General features: G+C 39.0%; 2 protein-coding genes and 1 long non-coding RNA gene across 6 annotated transcripts in view; 2 read left to right on the top strand and 1 right to left on the bottom strand.

The window, feature by feature from the left end:
• The window catches only part of REL (REL proto-oncogene, NF-kB subunit), a 33976-nt gene extending 30810 nt beyond the window's left edge, over positions 1–3166 (top strand). Inside the window, exon 10 of the mRNA XM_069787641.1 lies at positions 378–3166. Within this exon, the coding sequence (XP_069643742.1) occupies positions 378–1168 (791 nt within the window). The 3' untranslated portion in view covers positions 1169–3166. The remainder of the gene's footprint in view (positions 1–377) is intronic.
• Positions 2966–22453, bottom strand: part of PUS10 (pseudouridine synthase 10) — a 36030-nt gene continuing 16542 nt past the window's right edge. For all 4 annotated transcript variants that reach the window (XM_069787642.1, XM_069787644.1, XM_069787643.1 and 1 more), the window contains 11 exons: positions 20178–20223; positions 17325–17389; positions 16159–16244; positions 13145–13270; positions 11333–11389; positions 10320–10396; positions 10172–10227; positions 9929–10046; positions 8608–8750; positions 7857–7956; positions 2966–6159 (listed from right to left, as the gene is read on the bottom strand). In XM_069787642.1, the coding sequence (XP_069643743.1) occupies positions 6121–6159; positions 7857–7956; positions 8608–8750; positions 9929–10046; positions 10172–10227; positions 10320–10396; positions 11333–11389; positions 13145–13270; positions 16159–16244; positions 17325–17389; positions 20178–20223 (913 nt within the window). In that variant the 3' untranslated portion in view covers positions 2966–6120. The remainder of the gene's footprint in view (positions 6160–7856; positions 7957–8607; positions 8751–9928; positions 10047–10171; positions 10228–10319; positions 10397–11332; positions 11390–13144; positions 13271–16158; positions 16245–17324; positions 17390–20177; positions 20224–22453) is intronic.
• Positions 12549–14970, top strand: LOC138686131 (uncharacterized). Its single transcript, XR_011325484.1, has 3 exons — positions 12549–12755; positions 13170–13240; positions 14834–14970. It is a non-coding gene; the product is annotated as an uncharacterized lncRNA (long non-coding RNA).

The raw sequence follows: 22453 nt of genomic DNA, 5'->3' as shown, positions 1-22453 counted from the left end.
CGCAGCCCTTCAAACATCCACTCAGTTGCTGGCCTTCCTTCTTCCCTCCTCTTTGCTTGAAATTCTAATATTCTCTTGAAGGTTTCTTCCTGTAAGATACTGGTACTTTTGACTATACAAACTAAAACCATCAGTTCTTTACTTAAATGTAGCTGTCACCTTCAGCATTTGCCATAGAGGGGTGCGTTGGATAGCTGTCTTGCTGCTGTCCAGAAATCTGGGGTCCACCCTGGAGAGCAGTTAAGCAAGTGTGAAAGTGCAAATGCACATATAATCTCACTAAGATAGCACTGGTTTTGCTTTGCTTTTTACCGTTTCTGATTTTAAAAAATACAAAAAATGGCATTAAAATGCAGTTACGTCTTTCCTTTCCATAGAACCAAACATGTTTTCATCTGCAATGATGATGCCGGGGCTAGGAACCCTGGCCAACACTAGTCAGATCTACCCTGTCTGCAACCAGATTCCCCATCCGCCTGCGCAGGTGGGGCCAGGGAAGCAAGACACGCTCTCCTCGTGCTGGCAGCAGCTGTACGGCACCCCCTCTTCAGCCGGCAGCCTGCTTAACGCGCACCCACAGAACAGCTTTGCAGCAGATGTGCCTCAGGCTGCTGCTCAGGGCAGCAGCTCTCTCCCAGCTTTCCATGACAACTCCCTGAACTGGCCTGATGAGAAGGATTCAGGCTTCTACCGGAATTTCGGCAGCACAAATGGGATGGGAGCAGTGGTGGTGTCAACTGCAGACATGCAGAGTGTTTCTAGTAACAGCATCGTGCACCAGGCTCACCCCGCCAGCATCTCCACAGCCAGCATCGTCAACATGGAGACCGACGACATGAACTGCACTAGTGTAAACTTTGAAAAGTATAACCCAGTGTTAAATGCAAGCAATCACAGGCAGCAGCTCCATCAGGTGCCTCCAGCTTGCCCGCCTGTAGCAGCCCCGGGCAGTACGCCTTTTAATTCACAGTCTAACTTAGCTGATCCAGCAGTTTACAGTTTTATAGACCAAGAAGTTTTAAGCGAATCGAGACTATCCACCAACCCGATCCCAAACCATCAGAATAGCATTGCAGATAACCAGTACTATGACACCGACGGTGTCCACACTGATGAGCTTTATCAGTCTTTCCAATTTGATAACATATTACAAAGCTATAACCATTGAGCCAGCAGTGTCGGGCTGGAAGCAGGTACGTAGACCTTTTCAGATGGCTAGCTGCGTGAAGAGGAGTAACTTACCCTTCTGGAATCCCTGCTTTCTCTTTCAGAATGTTACTACGCAGGTTTCATGATATAACTTGAGGTTATCTATTACAGCCCAAAGACTGGTGCCCGTAAAGAAGAGAGGTGGGAGTAGGGTTTGGGATTCTGTACCCTAAAAGTACTTTGTATGCATATTTTTACGCTGTTGGAAAAGGGAACTGTTAACACTTAAATCTTTCTTACCTTTGGGGACTGTAAAAGCTGGCATCTTCACAAGAGTTAAAATGTCAAATACTTCACAGGGTTAAAATCGTTTGAAAAATAACCGGTTTTGCAATGGAAATTAAATTTAAATTTTGATAGGACAGAAATTAGGAAAAAAACCTGCACGTGGGCACTCTAGTTCAGACTCACCTAACAATGTTAAAGTTTTACTCAACTTACTTGAAAGGTTTAGGTTTCTTACCCTCTTACGCATAAAATAACTCTTATCCTAAAGCAGATCATGCATTGATTTTTCACATTTTCACCACACTCCATTTGCTTTGAAGGCAAATTTACTCAAATTTTTTTAATGACTATGTCATTGTTAGATATATTTTAAAAGACCGGAAGGTTTGAGTTTTTAAATAGTCCAGCTCTGTTGTAAATGAATCACTGCACAAAAGAATGAACAGAAAGTAAGGACTTCTCTGCACTTCATCCAAAGTGCACTATTTTAAACGACAAACCCCTGTTGCTTTAGGAATGGAGCACACTGTTATTTCTCTGGAAGTTTTTGTGTGTGTGTGTGTGTGTGTGTGTGTGTGTGTGTAGCTGTGACATGTATGTTATTTTGAACTGCAGAAATATGTTGAGCCGGAGCACCTACCTATTCTTTCCTCAGGTATCCTGGCAGTTTCCTGCTATGCAAGTGACTGCTTAAAAGGCGGCTCAGATCCTGTCTCCCCACCACCCCCTCACAAGAAAGCTCTGGGGCAAAGCCAGAGGCAGTCTTAGTGCAGCCTCATCTAGATGCACTCTATTAACGACTTAAGGCCATTTCAGTCAGTACTAATTAAAAACACTCCTCTATACTCTGTATCAGAAACCAGAACTTCCTCCCTTCCACCTGATTCCCAGTCTTCATTCTTAGCCTGAGTTGCGAGATGTTCAGTGACAACTCGCGTGGATGTAACTGGCTAGGTAAGACACTCTACTCTGCATTATAGGGCTTTGCTATTTTATTATTATTATTATTTTTTAAGAAGCAACACAGCAAGAAATATATGAGTATTTCTTAAGTTATACAGCTGTTTTGTATGGCAGATAAGGCTTAGGATTGTAATTGTTACTGTTCGGTAACATAAAACTGCACCATGGAAAGAAGCAATAAAAAAAGCACGCTGATAAATAAAAAACAAAAAACACAACCCCAAATCAAAAAAGCCACTTCAGACATATAGTTGTACACGAAGCAAAAAGGAACTCCAAAAAGCCACCGTGGTTTATAGGAAAGGAATGACTCCTTAACTGCAGTAATTCATTGCATTCAAAGCAATAAGGTGCTGCTGCTGTAATGCATTACACCAATTACACAGGTTTGACAGAATACACTCCTTAGACAATGTGTAGAATATATGAAGTTTGGAAAACTGCTTCCCCTGGCTCCAGGTATACAATGCAAGGAATTGACTTGCCACATTTAAAGCAGTTTTTCCTCACTTTTGCATAGCTCCTCTGCAGTCTTAAGTAATAGAAAGACCAAAGAAATACAAAGAAAGCTTGAAATGTGTTGTTTATTTTCTTTTTTTTTTTTTTGAAGTTCTCAATTTTAAGTATATTAAATGTAAACATTTTACTTCATAGAAAGCTCTTTATAGTACAATTTGTTTTTACTGTATAATTAAATATTTTCAAAGTTCTGTTTTCCTTTGTAAACAAGTTGGTTTGGTAATTAAAAAACTGGTTATACCAAGTACTCAGCTTCTGCAACCCTCTCAGATTCATGACATCCCTCACCACAGGAAAGCCAGAGAAATGGGAGAAGGTAGGTTATGGGTTGCTTATCTTGGGGCTTTTTAGAGTATTTTCTGTTCACCGTTACTGTTGGCTACTACAAAACCTAACGCAATGTGTGCAGTAAGGGTTCATCTGCACGCAGCAATTTTTTGTGGCAGAGCAGTTGACCTGTTAGGCAGAGCGGACAGATGCTTTCATGCTCAGCTAGAGCTGTGCTACTGGTACAGCTTTCTCCAGGGTCAGCTAAGCTGATGCAAAAAATGTAGCGGCAGGGCAGGGGAGGGCATTATAGGTGACCAATTGTTTGGAGAAACACAACGGCTTTGTTTTGAGTCCTTCCAGTGCAGAGAAGGATGGTGCTAAGAACACTGGGCCTCATTTTTTAGTATTTTTCACATAATGTGCTAGAAAATGCCTCCCTCTTTCACACATGCCTAATGAACAAGATTAAATCTTAATTCTCACAAAATATCCTATCTGAGTACTCACAAGTAGGTATTTTCCTTTTAAAAATAAGATGAAGGCCAAAGTACGTTAATATTATTGCTGCAATATTCATCACAGATTATGATAGTTCAAAGTGTTTACTTTGTATTAGAAATTGCAGACTTTAAACAAAGTTCAAAAAAAACAGATTACATCTCTCATTTTCATATTTTCACATGATCACTGAACAATAACTGTGTAAAGAACTGTAGAGATACTTGCATCATCAGCTTTTTTTCCCCCTCATTTGGGTACTTCACATTTATCATAAAAATGAGCTATTTGGGAATTTTTGGCAGACCTCTCTACACTGCATGGAGAAGAGATTAGACTCCACACATTTAGTGTAATCTTTATAGCCTTGTTTATCTGCACTTTGATTTTTAACATGTTCTCCACTGTCACCATGCTAACGTACAGCACAGTGCAGAAAGAGCTGCGGATGGCAGTGCCTCGAGTGTCCTTGCACTACAGCAGGAGCAGGAGCCCTTTCGGCTTCTGCCTTGTGAGCTCTGTTTCCCCCTTGGAACAGCTCTTCTCATGTCTGTTGTGCCCATAGTGCAGTCTTGTTTACATTTTTTTCCCCTGTAGTTTATGGAATTTATAAATCATATTTTAGCTCACTTTGAGTTTCAAGAAATCACATAGATATGAGACTGATATTCTCTTTTGTTTGTTTTCTGAATTCAGTTTCTTATGTTTTCCGTCATTCACAATACTTCCTTTCTGGGTACAGCTTATTATCTATCTGAGACAACTACTCCTGGAATCTGTTGCTCATAACAGCTTTAAATGAAAAACAAAAAAATAGTGCTGTCTGACTCATGTTCCTATTATTTTTGTGTTAGAAAAACAGGAGCTTCTGAACTACTACCATACTTATGCTACAGTGGATTAGGAAAACAAATGATGAGACACAAGTTTTGACAGCCCAGCACAGGCGGAGTGTATAATATTTAGACTATTTTTCCAACATCAGTTTCTAAGACCTCCTTGAAAATGTATTTATTAATGCCTTTTTGAACCTTCAGCTGAAGTTATCATACAGCTGTCCTATTACGAGGTCCTGGCACCACTGAATTGAAGGTAAGACATCCCAGTAATCCTGTCTGTCCCCAGACAGTGGTTTGTCTCAGCAAATATTACCCTCTTTACTTATCAAATGTTAATTAATGAGGAGCCCTTCAATTCCAAACCATAATTTCTTGTTGATAGTTTAACACTCTTCTGTACTTCAGGTAAGCACAAGCATCTTCCTAATGGATTAACATGATACAGGCATAGAAGTGGCTTTTCCTGAAGATGTAGGTGGTGCTTTGTATGAAAGATTTAAAAATCACATAAGCACAGAGAAAAACTCTAGTCTTCCCTATTCCAGGCAAGTTTCTAGGCAATGTTCAATTCTTCCAGGCATCCATCCAAGGCTAGGCACTAGAAAAAAATGTATTATGCTACTAAACCAAAGCTCTTTATCTCTGTCTTGGTCTCTCTCTATACCAAGATTCTTCGGTACGTTTTTATATTTGCCTGCACTTTGAGGTTCTTGGTATTCCTATTTTTCTTTAGAGTTCCATCATGCATCACTGCCAGGAGTTCCCGATCTTTTTATATATGGTGACTCAACTGGGGAAGTCCTATGCCTGAAGAGGACTGTAACCAGGCCAGAGAGCTGTTGAGGCCTCAAGTACCTCAACTGTTGTTTCTAGGAAGCATTGCTGATGTTTTTAAATGAGAAAAACTTGGTTTTAAGTGCAAAGTTTTCCTCTGAACGCTGTTTTTCCCTTTGAGAAGTACTTTGTCTGGGAGATAAATTTGCCCATCTCTAAAACTGACACTGACCAAAAAGCAGTCAGCAGAGAGTGGAGTGCTGCCTCGTTCCAGGCACTATCCTACTGGTTTCAGAGTCTCCCTGACTTTTGGGAAGTATTCCTGCATGAATAATGCTCAGAAAAAAAGTTAGGACTGGGTTTCAGGTAATTCAGTGCTACCTGCATCCAGACATGAAAGCTGCAGCATTCAATATAAAGAGAGTTAAAAAAACCTGGCTTGAGGGAGGGTTATTTTTAATTAAAACATTTTAAAACTACTGCAGAAGGCATATTTGATGCACTTGCTCAGTACACCATTTGTACATGTTACACCATTTATCTTTTTCTTAATTGTTTTTTAAAAAAGACTTTGTATCAATACACTAGCTTACCAAAATCTTTTCATGCACAGAAGAAATTAACATAAGGCTAGAGATTGAATGAACACTACCTGTTCCAGAGTGTTTAAAGTTGATTTAAAGTGACAGCATCCTTTGGCAGATCAACATGATCCAAATGTTCAACAGAAATAGTTTGCAACCAAGCTGTAATACTGTACAGTGTTCAGTGACCAGCTGCTGACAGAGTTGCTGCTTCTTCCTCGTCCCAGCTTGAAAAGTTAATTATCCAGGGTTGGAGGCCAGTCAACATCAACAGACTAGAAGAGACCAGAAGAGCAGGAGGGGGTGGGGGGGAAGGCAAAATCAGCAGGGTATTTTACAGATATATAAAGAGACTTGGTATCAGAACTCTCTGCTTGTCAGCTATAGGCTAATAGTGAAAAGGAACAGTAAATAAAGGACACTAAAATGAGAGATGAGGACAAGACAAGCAGGGGACAGTGACATGAAACAGCCACCTTGTTCTGGTGGCTCCATGTGTATCTGGAGAGAGCTTTCTGGGAGCTGGGCTTTCTTCATAAAGCAGAATCACAACTCCTTGTACTACTACTTCCCAGCATCATGTGATGTTGGGTTGTATTTACAGAGTCCAGAACTGTTAATTAGAAACGTGAACCATCTCCATCTTCTACCCATCCTACACATGGGCTGTTACGATGTGAAAACAAATAACCTGTTGCTTGATGCCACAGAAATATTCAGGTATTGGGCAGTGCAGGCAAGGATCGAGTAGAAAACCATCACCTGTCCCTAAATCTGCCTCCTGAGTAAGGAAAACTAGACTAAAAGAATAAGCTGTCAAGCATTATGCACATGAATTATCTAGGCAACATCATTAACAGTAATCCTGACTGTTAGTCAAAAGGGACAGAATGTGCCTGGCACTTTATCAGAAGCAAATGTCGTAATTACAACTTGGATTACGTCTTTCTTCCCCAGCCTCCCTGAGGCCATCTCTGATTCCCTTTGGGCGTAAACTTGTTGTTCACCCTCTTCCAAAAGCAGCACACCCTACGCTACCGTAGTATCACCATTTGCAATCACAACACAGGGATTGCCACACAGCACGTTAAACGCCTTGGCTTCAAGACTGCCTACATTAATCATACCTACTCCTTGCCTAATCTACAACTTTATCAAAGGATTAGGCTCTTAGGCTGAGCTTAAATGCATTATTAGCAAGATGACTAATCATTTTCAAGTCCCATGGCATCTTTCATAGTTATGTCCAATAACTAGTGACACCTATCCGTAAGAGTGATGCTTATCAGCCTGAGCCCCAAGTCAGGTGTTCCTGTTTTCAGAAGTAACTGAAGTGCCCTCTGCAGCTGTCTTTCTGTATTATCCTACAAAAGATAACGCAAAAAACTGCGAGGCTGTTCTGCAAAATGTAACAACACGTGGGCAGCTTTCCAGAAATACATGAGGACAAGCATGCTAATCATTGGCTACTTGAAATTAAACCCCATGTTTTAAAGAAACCTTGCCAAACCACTAGGTTAAATATTAAATCCATATCTCTACATACATTCTTTTAACCAAAACAAATTTTGTTTTTTCATCTGACTCCAGCAAGTGAACAGATACAATTTCTTGCTATGTTTGAACCAGCATTGAAAGAGGAAGTCAAATCTCTCCCGATTTTTCATCCAACCCAGTTTTGAAAATAAGTGATGTGGTACATGTAACATTGCTAAGCTCTGTTCCACTGGGTGCTAATAATAAGTGTCATCAATTCATGGCATGTCCTCCCATCCCTCCCCAACATGAATTCAGCAGAGGAAGCCTGTCACATGTGCCAGCATGGTACAAACCACTATTTTTGCATTAACATCAATTTTTCTATTAGCTGTGTTAAGGAATGTTGATTCAGTTAGAGCAATTCCACTGAAAGGATCTCACAAATGCAACTACGTTACTAATTTCCAGGCAAGATAAATAGCAAACAACTTACTTCTACATCCAACTCCAGAATGTCGGCAGTTCTGTTCAGTAGAGAGCCAATATTGGGCTTTGTTCTTCCAAAGTCTCCATGCACAAATTCTTTAATGTAGCTAGAAATACTCGCTAAGGAAATGTGTGTTTTACTGCAAAGTCATCAAAAGGAAAAGAAAAGAGTATGGTAAAAAATCTCAAAGCAAAAATAGTGTCTTTTTCTACTCTTAAGCCATTTTGCACTGAACATCCTGTTAAGCCTATATCCGTCTTTAAAAGACTTCTTAATTTTTGGCTTCTGACTCCAATGCCAAAAAATGTACTGTTGACCTGTATTTCCTGTTTTATTCCAAAGTGAGTGGTAACTTTATGACAAAACTGTTAACTTGTAAGTAGCAGCCATCTACAGTATGCATTGCAGTGCATTAAATATCATGGAAAAACTTATTTTCCAAGGTGAAAAGTTTTCAGTTAAATTAGAAAAGGCTTAAGTGTATCTTTAACGAGTACATTTTTATAGCTATCACATACTTTAAAACTATCAGAGTAGTCATCACAAAAATACACACACACACACGTAGCATTTTTGAATGAAAGCCTGAATGTAAAATTCTGACATAAAAGCAAACAATATACAGCAACATATGACTGCTGAAGAGCAGGGATTTAGAAACACCCCAGCAATAAAAGCAGGGAACTTCCCATTACCCGAATTACTCTAATCAGCAAGGTGTTTCATAAATGCATTGTGTAATGGCATCTAAGGATACGTTCCCGCTTGGGTCTTCAGATGCAGGCGAAAATGATGCTCGTCTATGTACTCAGATTTCATGGTGTGAATAATCCGACATCTTACAGCTAGAGGCCTTCTGTGAAGAACCCGGAGAGGTGTCTTCTGGTCAAGTTTTAATTCCTGTTACAAGAGATAACAAAATAAATGAGGAAGGAAATGTGCAACATACTGCACATATTGTAAGAGTCATATGTATTGTTAACCAATCACATCTTTTTTATATTGTATTATGGTAGCTGAGTAATCTTCTTGAGGCAAGACTAATTTTTTCCATGTTTATCAAAGGAAAAAAGGACAGCCACCTTAAAGGCTAAATGAAAAGGCCTCATATCAACACAAACTAATGGAATCACAAATACAGAGGAATAACCTTGAATTCTCCATAGTCCTTTGCTGGAATGACTCCAGGATTGAGAGGCTCACTAAAAGCCTCAGGGCAATCAAAAACAAGAAAAAAAAAAATCCCACCCACAAAATGCTTTGTCTAAACTACAGCCAACCCCCTAGAAATAAAAGTGAGGGAAAAAAAACCAAAATGAGATTAGATCTTTTAACAGTCTTTTTAAAAGTTCATTCCCCACGCCCTTTCCCAAATGAGATGCAGCAGTTTGCAAGGCAACTTTTCAGGGAGTGGGTATGCTAAAAAAAAAGCTTCGCAACAGTTATCTCCCTGAACTGTAATGGCTCAAGCACTCGCTCTGAGAATCGTTTTCTGGCCGAGGCCCATAGGAAATAGTACAACACAACAAAAACTGAACACACTTCTCCATCAGCAGTATCTCCTTGACCAACATTTGGAGAAAGTTCTCATTAACACAGCGTGCTTCTTACATTGAGCACTTTGTAAGGCCCTTTGCATTATTTTTCACAGACATTTCAAAATCCTAATTGCTGCAGCTGTGGAAGAATGGCTTTAGAGCTTGCAGAACAGAAGACCTTCTCCACTCCTTTCACTTAGACAAAACACCAGCTAAAGTAAATAAAGGGGTGCGGGTGCCAGATTTCCTCCTCTCCCATTCACTACTTTTTATTATTTGGTCTACTGGAAGGTTGACGTTACAACCAAGAATTTGCTGCCTTGGCTAACAGCCAGCTATACTGCTAGCATGACAGTGAGGAAGTAAGGAAGGGTGAAAAGGGGGAAGGGAGGTATGAAAGTCCCTATAGCAAGAAGAACCCTCATCAAAAAAAAAACCAACCACAGAGAAAGAGATATGTCCATGGCTGCATGTATATAAACTCTCCCCTACGGCACCAGTACAGGTACTATACAAATTAGCAAAAAGAGCTACAGATACCTTGATATCATCTAGAAATGCAATATCTTCTTTCTGTATTGCTTTATCTATCCATATTAAGGCACTATAGGTCTTTGTCTTTTCCTCTTCACCTTCCTTCATACGACCAATTGCCTCTCTAAACAAAAGAAATTAATTACTCACATAACAAAAGCATAATTATGTAATGCTGTGAGCAAGAATGCTTGCAAAACTCCCAAAGCATCACTTTGAAATCCCTTGCCAGAGATGATAAATACTGACCTGGTGACAAGCTGTAAATCTCGAACCTGTATTTTGTCTGAGGAGTTATTAATTGTCTGTGATATTTAAGAAAGAATCAGTTAGTAAAACTGCTCAGTTAGAGAAGAAACACATGTTTTATGAGTTCCATGAGGTGCAAATGATTTACCTGCTGAAGTCCCTTCATTTCCTCAGCAGTAAAATGTATTCTACGAGGATTCACAAGCTCAATTGCAAAGGGCCTTCCTGGCAACATGCACAGTCATAAAACATAAAAACATGTTGTTCTAAATTAACATTTGAATTTATGCAGTAAGGTTGGAAGGTGTGAAGATTGTCTGCTGTTATGCAAACAGGGATAGGACTTGCGGGTTTAGAGATGTAGCATCAGATGGAAGGAAAGAAACAAGGGACTTTTTTTGGCTACTAAACCCCAGTATCAGCAATAAGTGCAAATTACAACTTCCCAGAAGACATCTTGTACAAGTCTGTGCTAATTAAAAAATAAAATAAGGAAAAAAGTTAATTAGCTTATTTTCTGTCACCTACAGCAATGCCCAGGTGCAAGATGATGTTAAATCCCGCTCCCTCAGCTAAACATCTGTTGCAATAGCTGCACTTTCTGTGCTCAGGGCCAGGGATGATCCCCAGTATAAGCAATGCCAAGAACTACGCTACAAATCAGGCGGCAACTGAAACACATCATTGTTAATTTTTACTTTTTCTTTCCCCTCCTCCTTTGGCTATAGTAGCTTCAGCATATTGGAAAGCAACTGACCTTTATGAAGGGCCCAAATTCAAAAAGAAAATAAGGCTTCCCTGCTCCCCAGTGACAGTGAGGCAAAGTAGAAGGACCCAACAGAAGACAATATAGGAATCAGTCTGACATAAATGGCTTAAAAATAGGAAGTGAATAAAATAAAATACTCCTAACAAGCTATGTTTTTCCATGCACCTGTGCACCCAAGGACACTGAAAAAGGGCTCCTCTTTCAGTTGGTTTTATGAAAATGTTCGGTCTTTGGGAATAAATACATAAATTCTAAAATGTTTCTGAGATAAAATTTTGAAGCATGCCTAGTTACACACTTGTGCACTTAGCATTCAGCAAGATCTATTAGGGTAGCTTTGGTTAACCATTTTTTTTGTTTCTGTGTTTCACAAGGGATGTTCCAAGCCTTACCATTGCCTAGTGTTCTCACATCCACATCTTCTCTTCCAGAGGAAGAAAAATTAAAGCCTACAACAGATTTGAACAAGGCAGGTGAGATTTTATTTTACATGTTTAATACTCTCTACAGCTTTTAAAAGGTGAAATATTTTCTTTCTAAACTTGCTTGCAAATCTGCTTCAAAGAGCTATCTTCATAAAATGAAGCCTGCACTGTATTTGAATAAATCTGGGATAGTTATTGTTTATTGCATCAGATTCACAAGTTTCTTGAGGAGCACTTGTTGGCCTGATTGACACTGCTATAACCCTGAAAACGTCCAAAAAAAAAAAGCAGTACCATCCTGAAGGAATTCCACTTACTAATTAGTTTTGTTCATTTCTTATCCAGATAGTTTAAGTTTATGAATAAAAGCAAAGAAGTGAGCTGTCTTCCTCCAAAACACAATATTTTATCCTAAACACACCCAATGGTTTCCAAAGATATCAGAGAAATTTCTGCTAGTCACACACATCTAGACAAAAGAGGAAGAAAATTCATGTCCAAACTGAAAAGTAACCTCTGTGTATTTGGTTTTTTTCACTGTTCAAGCTACAAAAATATACTGTTGGGTATTTAGTTTCCTTCATCATACCCCTCCCACCTTTAAGCTTTGCCTGAAGGAGGAATGGGGGACCAAAGCCTGCACTACAGGTAACTTTGCAGCTCTATTCCAAAGGGTCTCGGAAAAACTGATGGTTTCAAAATTTTTTCCTCCACAGGGAACATACAGAGTGCATAAAGATTTCCTCAGTTTTTATTATCTCTCATTTCTCTGGTCATATTATGGCAACCACATAAGTGTGAGAAAATTCCTCCATGGTCATGAAGGTGTATGTTGGTCACACTACCAGAATTTTCTTACTTGGGAATGCTCCAAGACCCTTAATCATCCTCACAGCCCTTTGCTGGACTTGCTTCAGTATGTCCACATATTTCTTGTACTAGGGAGCCCAGAACTGGACCCAGTACTCCAGATATGTCTCCCCAGTGCTGAGTAAAAGGCAAGGATCACCTCCCTTGACCTACTGGCAATGGTCTTTCTATTTGTTTATATCTCTTCTCAACATTACTGCACATGCACTTTTGGTAGCCACCTGTGGTAATTCTGCAAGCTGAAATCAGCTGTTACATAGTACCTGGCCTAAAGACATGGTTTGAGGATTTTCCTAGTGTTCAGACCAACATATCCACTGGGAGGAGGAAGGAGAGGAGGGGAAAGTAGCTGTTTTGTCCAAACTAATATTTAATGCAATTTTTCCTTGGGCTTGCTTTGTCTCTAATTCCACGTCTAGTAGATGACAAATGATGGGCAGTGATTATTTCATCTGGATAATCCATGGATAAGCATTTAGCTTGTGGAACTTTATGCACTGAAGAAAATAAGTTAATCAAGGTAAGAAACATGAAGGCGTCAGAGGCTAGGCAGATATTATGGAACGCTGATGGCAAAAACCTTCTCGTTACAAGTCATTTTATGCATTACCAACCGTTAAGAAGTATGGCTAGGCAAAAATACTACCACATAAAACCATAATATTTGCATAATCAGATCAACTGAGAAGATATTTTAGTACGATAAAAGACACTGCATAAAACAAAACAGTCATCTAATTACTCACAGATCATAGCTAAAAAAGTTTACAAGCTTTGACTTGGAAGGATAAGACAGGGATAAAGAAACAGGTTTTTTTCCATTACACTCTTGTATTGAGTAGCTATTAAGAAAAAATATTCTAGTAATGATGAAAAATATATATGGTAAAAGATCTACTTGATACTTACTATCTGCTTTGAATTCTGCCATTAGATGCCCTGAAATCAGTTCTTCCACTGAAGATTCCAGCTTCCGCTCCCCATCAATAATCCAAGGAGTCTGAGGTAAATTCCTTGAATATTTGTTGTATCTTCCTGTAAAAAACAACTATGTTACCTGTAATCATTCTAAAGCAATGGACAAAAAGCTCCAGTATTGCACAGCACAACACATTTAACCTTCATTGGAGTCTTGTGAAAATAAATTTACAGGCTTAAGCTTGTTTTACGGCAACAGTATGAAACGCGTGCTGCTGCACCTACAAGAGTTTCAGTATCCAAGATGGCCAGCTTAAACGTAGACTTGGAGAGCCTATTGCTGCAGTCATACCTTCAGGTATAAGCATAGAAACAAAACTGTATATAGCCTGATGCAACTGGGAATAAAACCCAGAGGTTCAAGTGCCCAGCCTGAGACAACTTAATTTTGAATGGGAAATTTTTTTTTGTAATCAGAGCACACTCTTGAACCAGCCTCCCATACACCAAACTAGTGCAATACATATGCCTGTCCACGAATGCTTATGTGTCCCAAGTAAAGAAGTTCCCACACTCTCCTGTATCAAGTAGTTCAGGTTTCAATCCAAGTTCTGCCATTGTCTGAATGTTTAACAAAAGAAACCCAAACTAAAATGCTTTGGCTCATTACAAGGAAAACCATGCAAGCAAAACGTCTCAATAAACTAGTATGAATTTCAAGAACCCTCAAAAGTTGCCACGTAAAGAGATTGCCATCCTCTGACTGATTCCAGTCATAGTCTGTTATGTCACACTAGCATGCCATCTCCCGTGACATGAGGACTGCTACAACCAAAGAACAAGTCTGACATGGATGACCAAAATGAGCTTTCTTATTCACAGGCTTTATAAGAAGTGAAAATATGCATAAAACAAGGAACTCATTCATAAAGAACAATGAGTAACCCCCCTGCACAAACAAGTTTAAATCTGAAACCTTGCATATAGAAAATAAAAAGAGTTCAAAGTAGCTATGCATATTATACTGTGCCTCTGTCATCTCAATGTTTTTGGTTTTCAGTATCATATTTTCCTATTTCTAACATTGTTTCCTTCTTGCATTTTGATCTGCAGAAAAACCGACACAAACAAATGGGGAAACTGACTAATACTGTTTCAGTGGGGCAAATAATGAAAGTTCTATGACTAATCATTCAGAAGGCAGCTTCACACTGCTAAATTCTCTTTCCACAAAATGGAAAAAGGAAAATAATATTTTTTTTCTCTCAACTCCCCATTCTAATAGTTTTAGCTTTTGATCTGAACAAGAGTGGGTTAAAAAAAACAGAAGGTGTTTCTCAGTTTGACAGCTTCTCCTGAACCCTTAAAAAAAAGTTGGGGGGGAATTGATCACTAAACACCAAAGATAAGGTCAGGAGGGCAATACCAACTCTGAAACTGTGCTTACAAATTAAGGGCCCGTCTCATTTAATAGTAGCAAAAGAACTGCACTGTACCCAATAAATTCTATTCTGGATTTAATTCTTAAAAAATTAAAGACAACATACTGCCTGGGGTTTTTTGTTTTGGGTTTTTTCTTTTTTTTTTTGTTGAAGCAAGCTATAAACTATAAATCACAAAACCAGTATTAAATCACATGCAGAAAGCCAACCCTCTGTCTCTTTCTCTCTCTCCATACAGATGAATTCTGATAAAACCATCCAACAAAACAATCTAAAACAGAACAGCATGTTTGGAAAAGGCTAAAAGACACTGGATACCTTGGATTCATGAAAATGTATATCTAACTGTCTAATCAGTAATTAAAAATAAGAAACAGGTATGTATAGAACATCAACATTCACTTTTGCATTTTTCTTTTCATTTTACATTTTCCTTTATTCAGGATTTGTACCATCCTTTTAAACACAGTATGCTGGATTTAAATTGCAGGTTTGGGTTTTTTTTAATAATCTGTTTGCATATGTTTAGATAAATGGTTGTTTATACACAGGACTGTGAGAAGGGTAGATACTCTTGCAGGCAGGTGATAAAAAAGTTGAATTGTCTCAACTCAGGGACACCAAGTGTTGTTGCATTACCTGTCTCACTCACTTATTTCAGATGCTATCTTGGTTTGGAGGGGGGTAACTGGAAAGAGCTAAGCTTTCCAAAATTTAACCTTTATTAATCCCATTAAGATTGGCAGGTTTGGGTGGAATAATATGCAGATAAATCCAGACGGTGAAAACCTCTGAATCCAAATCAAAATCCAAGCAAGTGAACAGCACTGCCAGGAGCTTATTTAGTGGGGAAGTGCCTTTCCCAAACCACGTGCTTATTATGAGGGGACATATTACAACTGCAAGATTTGCAGGGATAAAGGCTTTCTGAAGGGGGGAGCAAGCTTTGACAACAGCGCAAAATTCTTTGTTTCATAAACTGCTTCTGGATAAGCCCCCTTAACGAGCAGAGGCACAAAGAAAGTTTTTTTAAGTCTTCACATCACCCTGTGCTGTCTTTAGAAGACAAAACTCTTCCATCTCTCAAAGCAAAAGAAAAACAATGGCAAGGAAAAGCAGGATCTTCCTAAATATCCAGAAGGGAGGTGTGCACACACTGGGAGCAGCCAAAGTGACATGCTCCCCTCCTGCAGCTCCTACCATGGGAACCCTACCTTGGCCCTGATACCACTGTCTGCAGCTCCCACTTCTTTTCAACTATATTCCACCACACACTATCTCCAAGTTTAAATTCACAATGTAAGAGCAGGCAAATAGTTCTGATTTTAGCATGTTGATCTGTAATTTCTAAGTTTTGACAAAATCATGTCTTCAGCAAAGGCAAGTATGATTTCTTCCCCTTTCAAACAAGTCCACTCTTGGATAGAGCTAGATTTGTTTCTTTGCTCCTTTTATATATACTTAATTACAGGAATCAACATAGCAAGAATCTTCTTGGTCTCGTGGCAGTATTATAAGGTTATGTTTAAGACAACACAGCAGCAAATAAATGGATCACTTTACCAGCCACAAAAACTGCACCATTATTGCACTGAATTTCCAGAGCAACACAGAGGTTCTTTGGTGAACTTGGGGGACATGGAAAATGCCTGTATAAAAAAAGATTAAAAAACGCTAGTAATACCGGAACATGATGGAGCATTACCATAGCAATAATGGCATGAAAGATGACGACTTCAGTTACACAAAACACAGCTACAGCATAAACTCAGTATTCACAAAAGCTGGAACACCAAGAAATTGATAAACATTAAGCAAACCAAGAACACTGCATTGCAAATTCTTTTGTCAATCTGTCATCAAATATTATCGAAGTATAACACTCCAAAGTGTGCTAATAAGATGTACCGTATTATAGCTATAGCAATAATGAAACTAAATACTGCATGAAAACTATCTCCAGGATCTATCACTAAATCTTTGCTAGGAATCAAAGAAAAGAGCTGCGAAGACTTAGTGCAATTAAGCACAGTGAACTACAGAGAAAGTGTCTGTTGATGTCTTCCCACTGCCTGTGATTTTTACCATATTACAGCACTTGGTGTTTTCTTAAAAGTCAACTCCTAACATTTTGGAAATATGGGAAAAAGTCTTTCTTTGAAAGGCAAGCTTCTTTTTACAAGTCTAAGGTTCAAAATACAGAAGGAAGTTCCATGATTTCTAAATCTCTTCTGTGGTTTTGGGGATGTACATAAAGATTTTTGAATGTAAATGATTGGCAAAACTACAACAAACTGGTTTCACTTCTAACTGTTCTAAATCCCATGCCAGCCCTGAGATCTGCAGTGACGTACTGCTGAAAGCACAGAGCAGAACTGCAGCTCTGTGACCCGCAGTTTCTCCTCTGTGCTGCTCCTGAGATAATCAACCAATGAAGCATTTTTAGTAATGGAAAAAAGAGCATCATTTGTGTCATGTCCAGTTTTCAATCCTCTGTGGCTTAACTCAAGCATTTTAAGATTACCCCTTAATTAAAAGATTTGGAATGACTTTCTATTACCAGAAAAATAGAAAACAGAACACATTTTAACCAGTAAACTAGCAGAATTTAAACAACTAAAAGTTCTTTTATAGACACCTTACCACTACTTACGCACCTAATATTTTCCTCCCCATCCTAATTCTATACAAAAGCACAATACTAAGAACTAGTTTCAGTATGTACTTACTTCAGAAAATCCTCTTCTTTTATCTTCTCTAGGGCTTTTATAACTGCCATTCTAGTGAAAACAGACTGCACAGTGAAATAGAAAAATGAGTCAAGAACTAAGAGAGGATATGCCTAAGGAAGAAAAAAACCCTAAAACATACATATCATACACTTCTCACAATATAGTTTTTTCACTTGTATTTTGTGTTTTCTTATACCTAAAAGCAACTCTATATGAGCAAGAACTCACTGTGATCTTAACCCTAACTTTAATAGGCCAACAAAGAGCAACAGGTAATTTTGCCAAAATCTATTCAAGTAACTTTACTCACAACATGAAAGCAATACAATTAATACAGCTTACAGATTGGAACATAACAGTTATTTAGTCATAGAACCAAGATTTGCCCCTTTGTTTCTAGAAGACACATACAAACAGTAGTATACATTTCCTCACTCTGTTTTTACACAGAAAAAAATAACAAGTGCCACTGACTTTCAGCAGGTCTAAAGCTACTGTCATGCTTCCAAATAAACCTACTCCAACTCCTTAGAATATCCAATTGCTAAGCCTGCACTTTGGTTAGCTGAAAGAAATGTTAAGCATATCTCTGGAAACTATCTTTTTTCAGATGATATACAAAAGTGTGCAAAAGCAAGAACAAAAAAAGTAGTGCTTGGGAGCTCAGGTCCAAATTTGCAAAATAGATTAAAAACTGAATCCTAAATCCATGAAGAGAAACCTAAACCAGCTTCCCCATTTTCAAGAGTTAAGTATACCTAAGCCCCAGGTTTTATCTCAGTGACAGCAGGCAGCTAGTTCTTCTGAAATAAGACTGTTGAGTAGGTATCTGTTTATAAAGTTCAAAAGTTCATTCATACTCAGAAGGGTGGGCCCTGAATGGTAGGGCTTGGCAGTTCCTGAACTGTGGAAGGCAAGCAACTTCAGACTCCCAAGCTGCATCAGTTCACAAGGGTGAACTGATAGTAAAAGTAGTAATAATAGTACAGGCAGGAGCCACAGCTATCATGCATAGCCAGGTGCTGCTTTTGATAACTCAAGTGAGGCTAAGGCAGAATACACAGAATTTAGACTCCTAGAACAGGAGAAACAAGTGTTGTAACAGGTGAGGTGGAATCCTACTTTAGGAAGGCTGAGGACAGTAGAAGGTGTCTAAATGAACCTCCTAATCAAAGCATGGTCAGCTATCAGATCAAACAATATTGCTCAGAGTTTTATCCAGTCAGGTCTTGAAATCCTCCAAGAATGGAGCCTGCACATCCTCCCTGCATAGCCTGTTCCACTGTCCAACTGTCCTCATGTTAAGAAGTTTTTTCTCTTATCTATTCCAAACCTCTCATTTCAACTTATTTCCACTGTCTCTTATCCTTCCACCATGCACTGTGATGAACAGCCTGGCTCCCTGTTCTCAATAATCTCTCTGTTGGTACGAGGGGGAGATTCAGTTAGGTCCTCCCAAAAGCCCTCTCTTCTCCAAGCTGAGGAAGTCCAGGTTCCTCAGCCTCTCTTCCTAGGGCATGTGCTGCAGGCCCCTGACTGTCTTGGTCACCTGCTGAATTTCCAGTTTAGTCTTTTTTGCAAACTGGATTGGGGATTTGGAAAAAACCTGAAAAATACTGGGTCACTGTTTGGGACAATTCAAGTCTTTGCTCTACTACAGAGTTCCTGGATGCCTTCAGGAAAGCTGCTATTTCTCCTTCTAAACATAAGTTAGAGATAATAGCACTGCCCTTCCTTGTAGAACAGATGAACTAGAAAACCCTTAAACTAGCAGCAGGTTTAAATAACTATCTACAGCAAATGATACAGAAATTTTCACTCAGAACCCAGTTTTTCTACTACTTCTCTGATTAATACGGCCCTTGAAGCTAGCTTCAAGCACAGCTTCTTTATAAGGATGAACTGCCGACGCTCTTCAGAGTCAGTATTTTTTCTTCTAGATTCCCCTACATCTTGTTGCCTGTGTGGTTTTAACAGCCAGGCCCTGCTGATTTAGCTCCGTAAGTGGAATTTCCCCCCTTTAAAGAAAAGCAATACAGCAAGCACCAAGTTGTAACAATACAATCCTTCTAAAAAATGTCTTCCATTTATTGGTCAGGTGGAGTAGAGTAGGCAGAATTCCTGGGTCAGACTGTCTCTGCCAAATGTCGGCAGACTCTTCACCAGAAAGAATAAAAGGCCTTACATAGGCTTCTGATAGAAGTTACTTATTCTCCCTCTGATCACACCAACTGTCCTACTTATATCAGTTTCTCTCCAACTGTTTATTCTTCCATGTCCCCTTTTCTATCAATGATCGTGTGCCTGCTCAGGGTCTGCAACAAGTGGCAAGGTCCCTTTTCTTTCCTCCCCTCCTCTGAGATGGACAGCATAAAACCATCCTGCATGTATTGTGTCTTTCATTCAGATCAGAGGACATGAAAACTGCAGTGTGATCATTTCTCTTTTGGCTGCGGAGTCTCATCTTCACAATGCGACTTATCTGAACTGTTTCACCCACAGAGAGCTTGAGGATCATCTTTTATGCTACTTTTAATGCATAACAATCAAATTCCTAGATCTTAAGGGAGATATTTACAAAGAACATTCCTAAAATTACATCCTTTAGACAGTCTGGAAAACGAAATGACCTAAAGAAAAGCACCAAGCTTTTAGTCTTCCTAAGAAGAGAAATGTTAAATGAATAAAGGAGACAACTTTATTTTCAGACAATTCAAAACTAAAGAGAATTTTGATGAAGGAAAACCAGACATTAAACACTGACTGGATAGCCAGATAAGTTCTTCATTGTACCTACTGCTGTGAAATTCTGATTCTCAGAAAAGAAATACAACAATGATGAGATCCTACCTGTTTGTTCTTCGCTGGTTTGAAACAGTCTGGACAGGCTGTTGCTCTAAATACAGAAATGAAAATTAGCTGCTACTCTTACAGAAAAAGACATAAACAGACAGAAAGACTTATAAACATAGCATGTACATGGTCTTTGGATCTCGCATGTCCAGTATCTCATACGTCCAGTATCTCACTTCCACAGCTTAGCACAGAGCAGATTTTAAAATTAAGTTTATCCTGAACCACAAATGGCGGAAGGTGTGCATTGCTTGAGCTAGAGAGAAATTATGGACAAAGGTGTGTAAGCCTATTTTGCTCTGATTAACACAAATGTGTCTCAGCTTTGAGATGGGATGGAAAAGCACACACGAAGTTTAGCTTTCAGTCCTTTCTAATCCTTCTCAATAAAGGTCATGATTAATGTTTAAGTTCTGTGCAAGATTTGCTGACATCTTGAAATCTATATTTGCTGTTCTAAGACAATGCACACTACAAACTAGAGATTCAAATCGCTGCTTCTGGATAGGAAAATTCAATTTACTACAGAAAAAGTAACCCCAGGTGTTCAATACCATTTGTGCTTTGCCTCTTCAAAAGGAAACTATTGGTCGTTTCACGAAAGTGAAAGCCAAGTCAGTGAAACACTTTTTCTGAGTACTATAGAGGAAGTTGCTGTTCCTATTAGTGGATTTCTATGTATGCAGTTAGAAATGATTTCTAGCCTACAACATAATTTATCATTCTTGCTGGTGCTTTTCAACACCTCTTTAACTACTTTAGACTATAAGGAAGCAGGTCTGACCTCTTGCTGTTTCTATACAAGCAACTTGCCTGGCCAGTTTGTGACACAAAGCATCACAAATTCCCTCTTCCAGATTTCAGTATCACCTTACCTTTAAATATAAATCTCCATATATAAACTAACAAAACCCAATTCAATCTTCCACGTCAAACCAAGGGTCATTTTAGCACACCTACCTACACATAATTGTGTAAGAACAAGCTTGAGAGATGAGAAATTGCAGATGCCACACTTGGAAATCCCACCCAAAAGCATACTTGGAGGACTTCTCCAGGTTGAGACAAGGTCCTACCTGGCTTCCATAAAAACCATGACTGTCATTACTAAAGCTGGGCCAATTGCCAAATTTACCGTATTTACACCAAAACCAAACCATTGCCTCAGAATATGCCCAGAGCTAGCCATTCACATATGCAGAATGCCTTGACACCTGAGAAACTACTATGTAATTAAACTAGGTAATATACTGTCAGAAAAGTGTCTAAAACCTTAAAAACCTGCTATTTAATTATGCTACAAAGAGAAGGCAAAAAAAGGGATATTGTCAGGTCACATGGAATAAACCTGAGTAGTTGGAATGTGGAATGGAACTTCTTTACGGCTTTCACTTCTACAACTATTCCGCTTGGAGCACTGACATTGGCACCATAACATGCTCAACATCAAAGTTTTTGAAATGACACAAAAAAGACGGAAGGATGAGCTTAAAATAAGAGCTGAGAGGTTTCAGAGGAAGGAAGAGCACTGCGGAAAACAAGAACTGATCAAGTAAAATTAAATAAATAAGAACAAAAGGGTGCAGGATCCAGAAACACTTGCGTTTTTACAGGATTGCAGGTACCATTATTTAGAATTGTAGTTTGGCCGTACTACTTTCTCCCCCTTTTGCCCAGTCTTGAAGAAGCTGGAAAGATGTTCAGCAAACACTGGTAGTCAATTCTTACTAATACCTGGTCTGTCACCAAGCATGTGTTCCCTCATCCCCCACCCCAAGACAAATGAAAGATGCAGTTGTTGAAAACCAAGAAGGTGGCAGATTCGGCATTCAAACAAAGATCACAAATTGCAAGAAGGGGTAAAATCAGGGAAATATATAAAGACTGCAAAGGAAATCTCTAGTCTCAAGACATTCACCATGCAACAGCGAAGTCTATGCCAAGCCTCTTTCTATGCTAAGATTTAACTTGCAGTAGGAGGACAAGTGATGAAACTGAGTGAAACTGAAGTTTTCCAGGAAGCATCAGCAAACAGGAAGAGTGAACCTCATTATCCAGAATACACTACAGCTAGATTTTGAGAAATCAGATTAAATGGCAGCTAAATTTACAGAAATATTTTGCTTCTTTATGTATAGCAGATGCCCTACTGGGCCAGGCCAAAAACTATGTGTAGTGGCCGGGGAACTTCTGTTTGGTTTAAACAACCAGCAAAGTTGGATTAACTCACTTAAAGTCTTCCCTCCCATCCATGTCTCCTATAAGAGCAGGAA

The sequence above is a fragment of the Haliaeetus albicilla genome, chromosome 7, assembly GCF_947461875.1.
Source record: "Haliaeetus albicilla chromosome 7, bHalAlb1.1, whole genome shotgun sequence".
Taxonomy (NCBI): domain Eukaryota; kingdom Metazoa; phylum Chordata; class Aves; order Accipitriformes; family Accipitridae; genus Haliaeetus; species Haliaeetus albicilla.
This window is presented reverse-complemented; position numbering and strand designations above follow the sequence as displayed.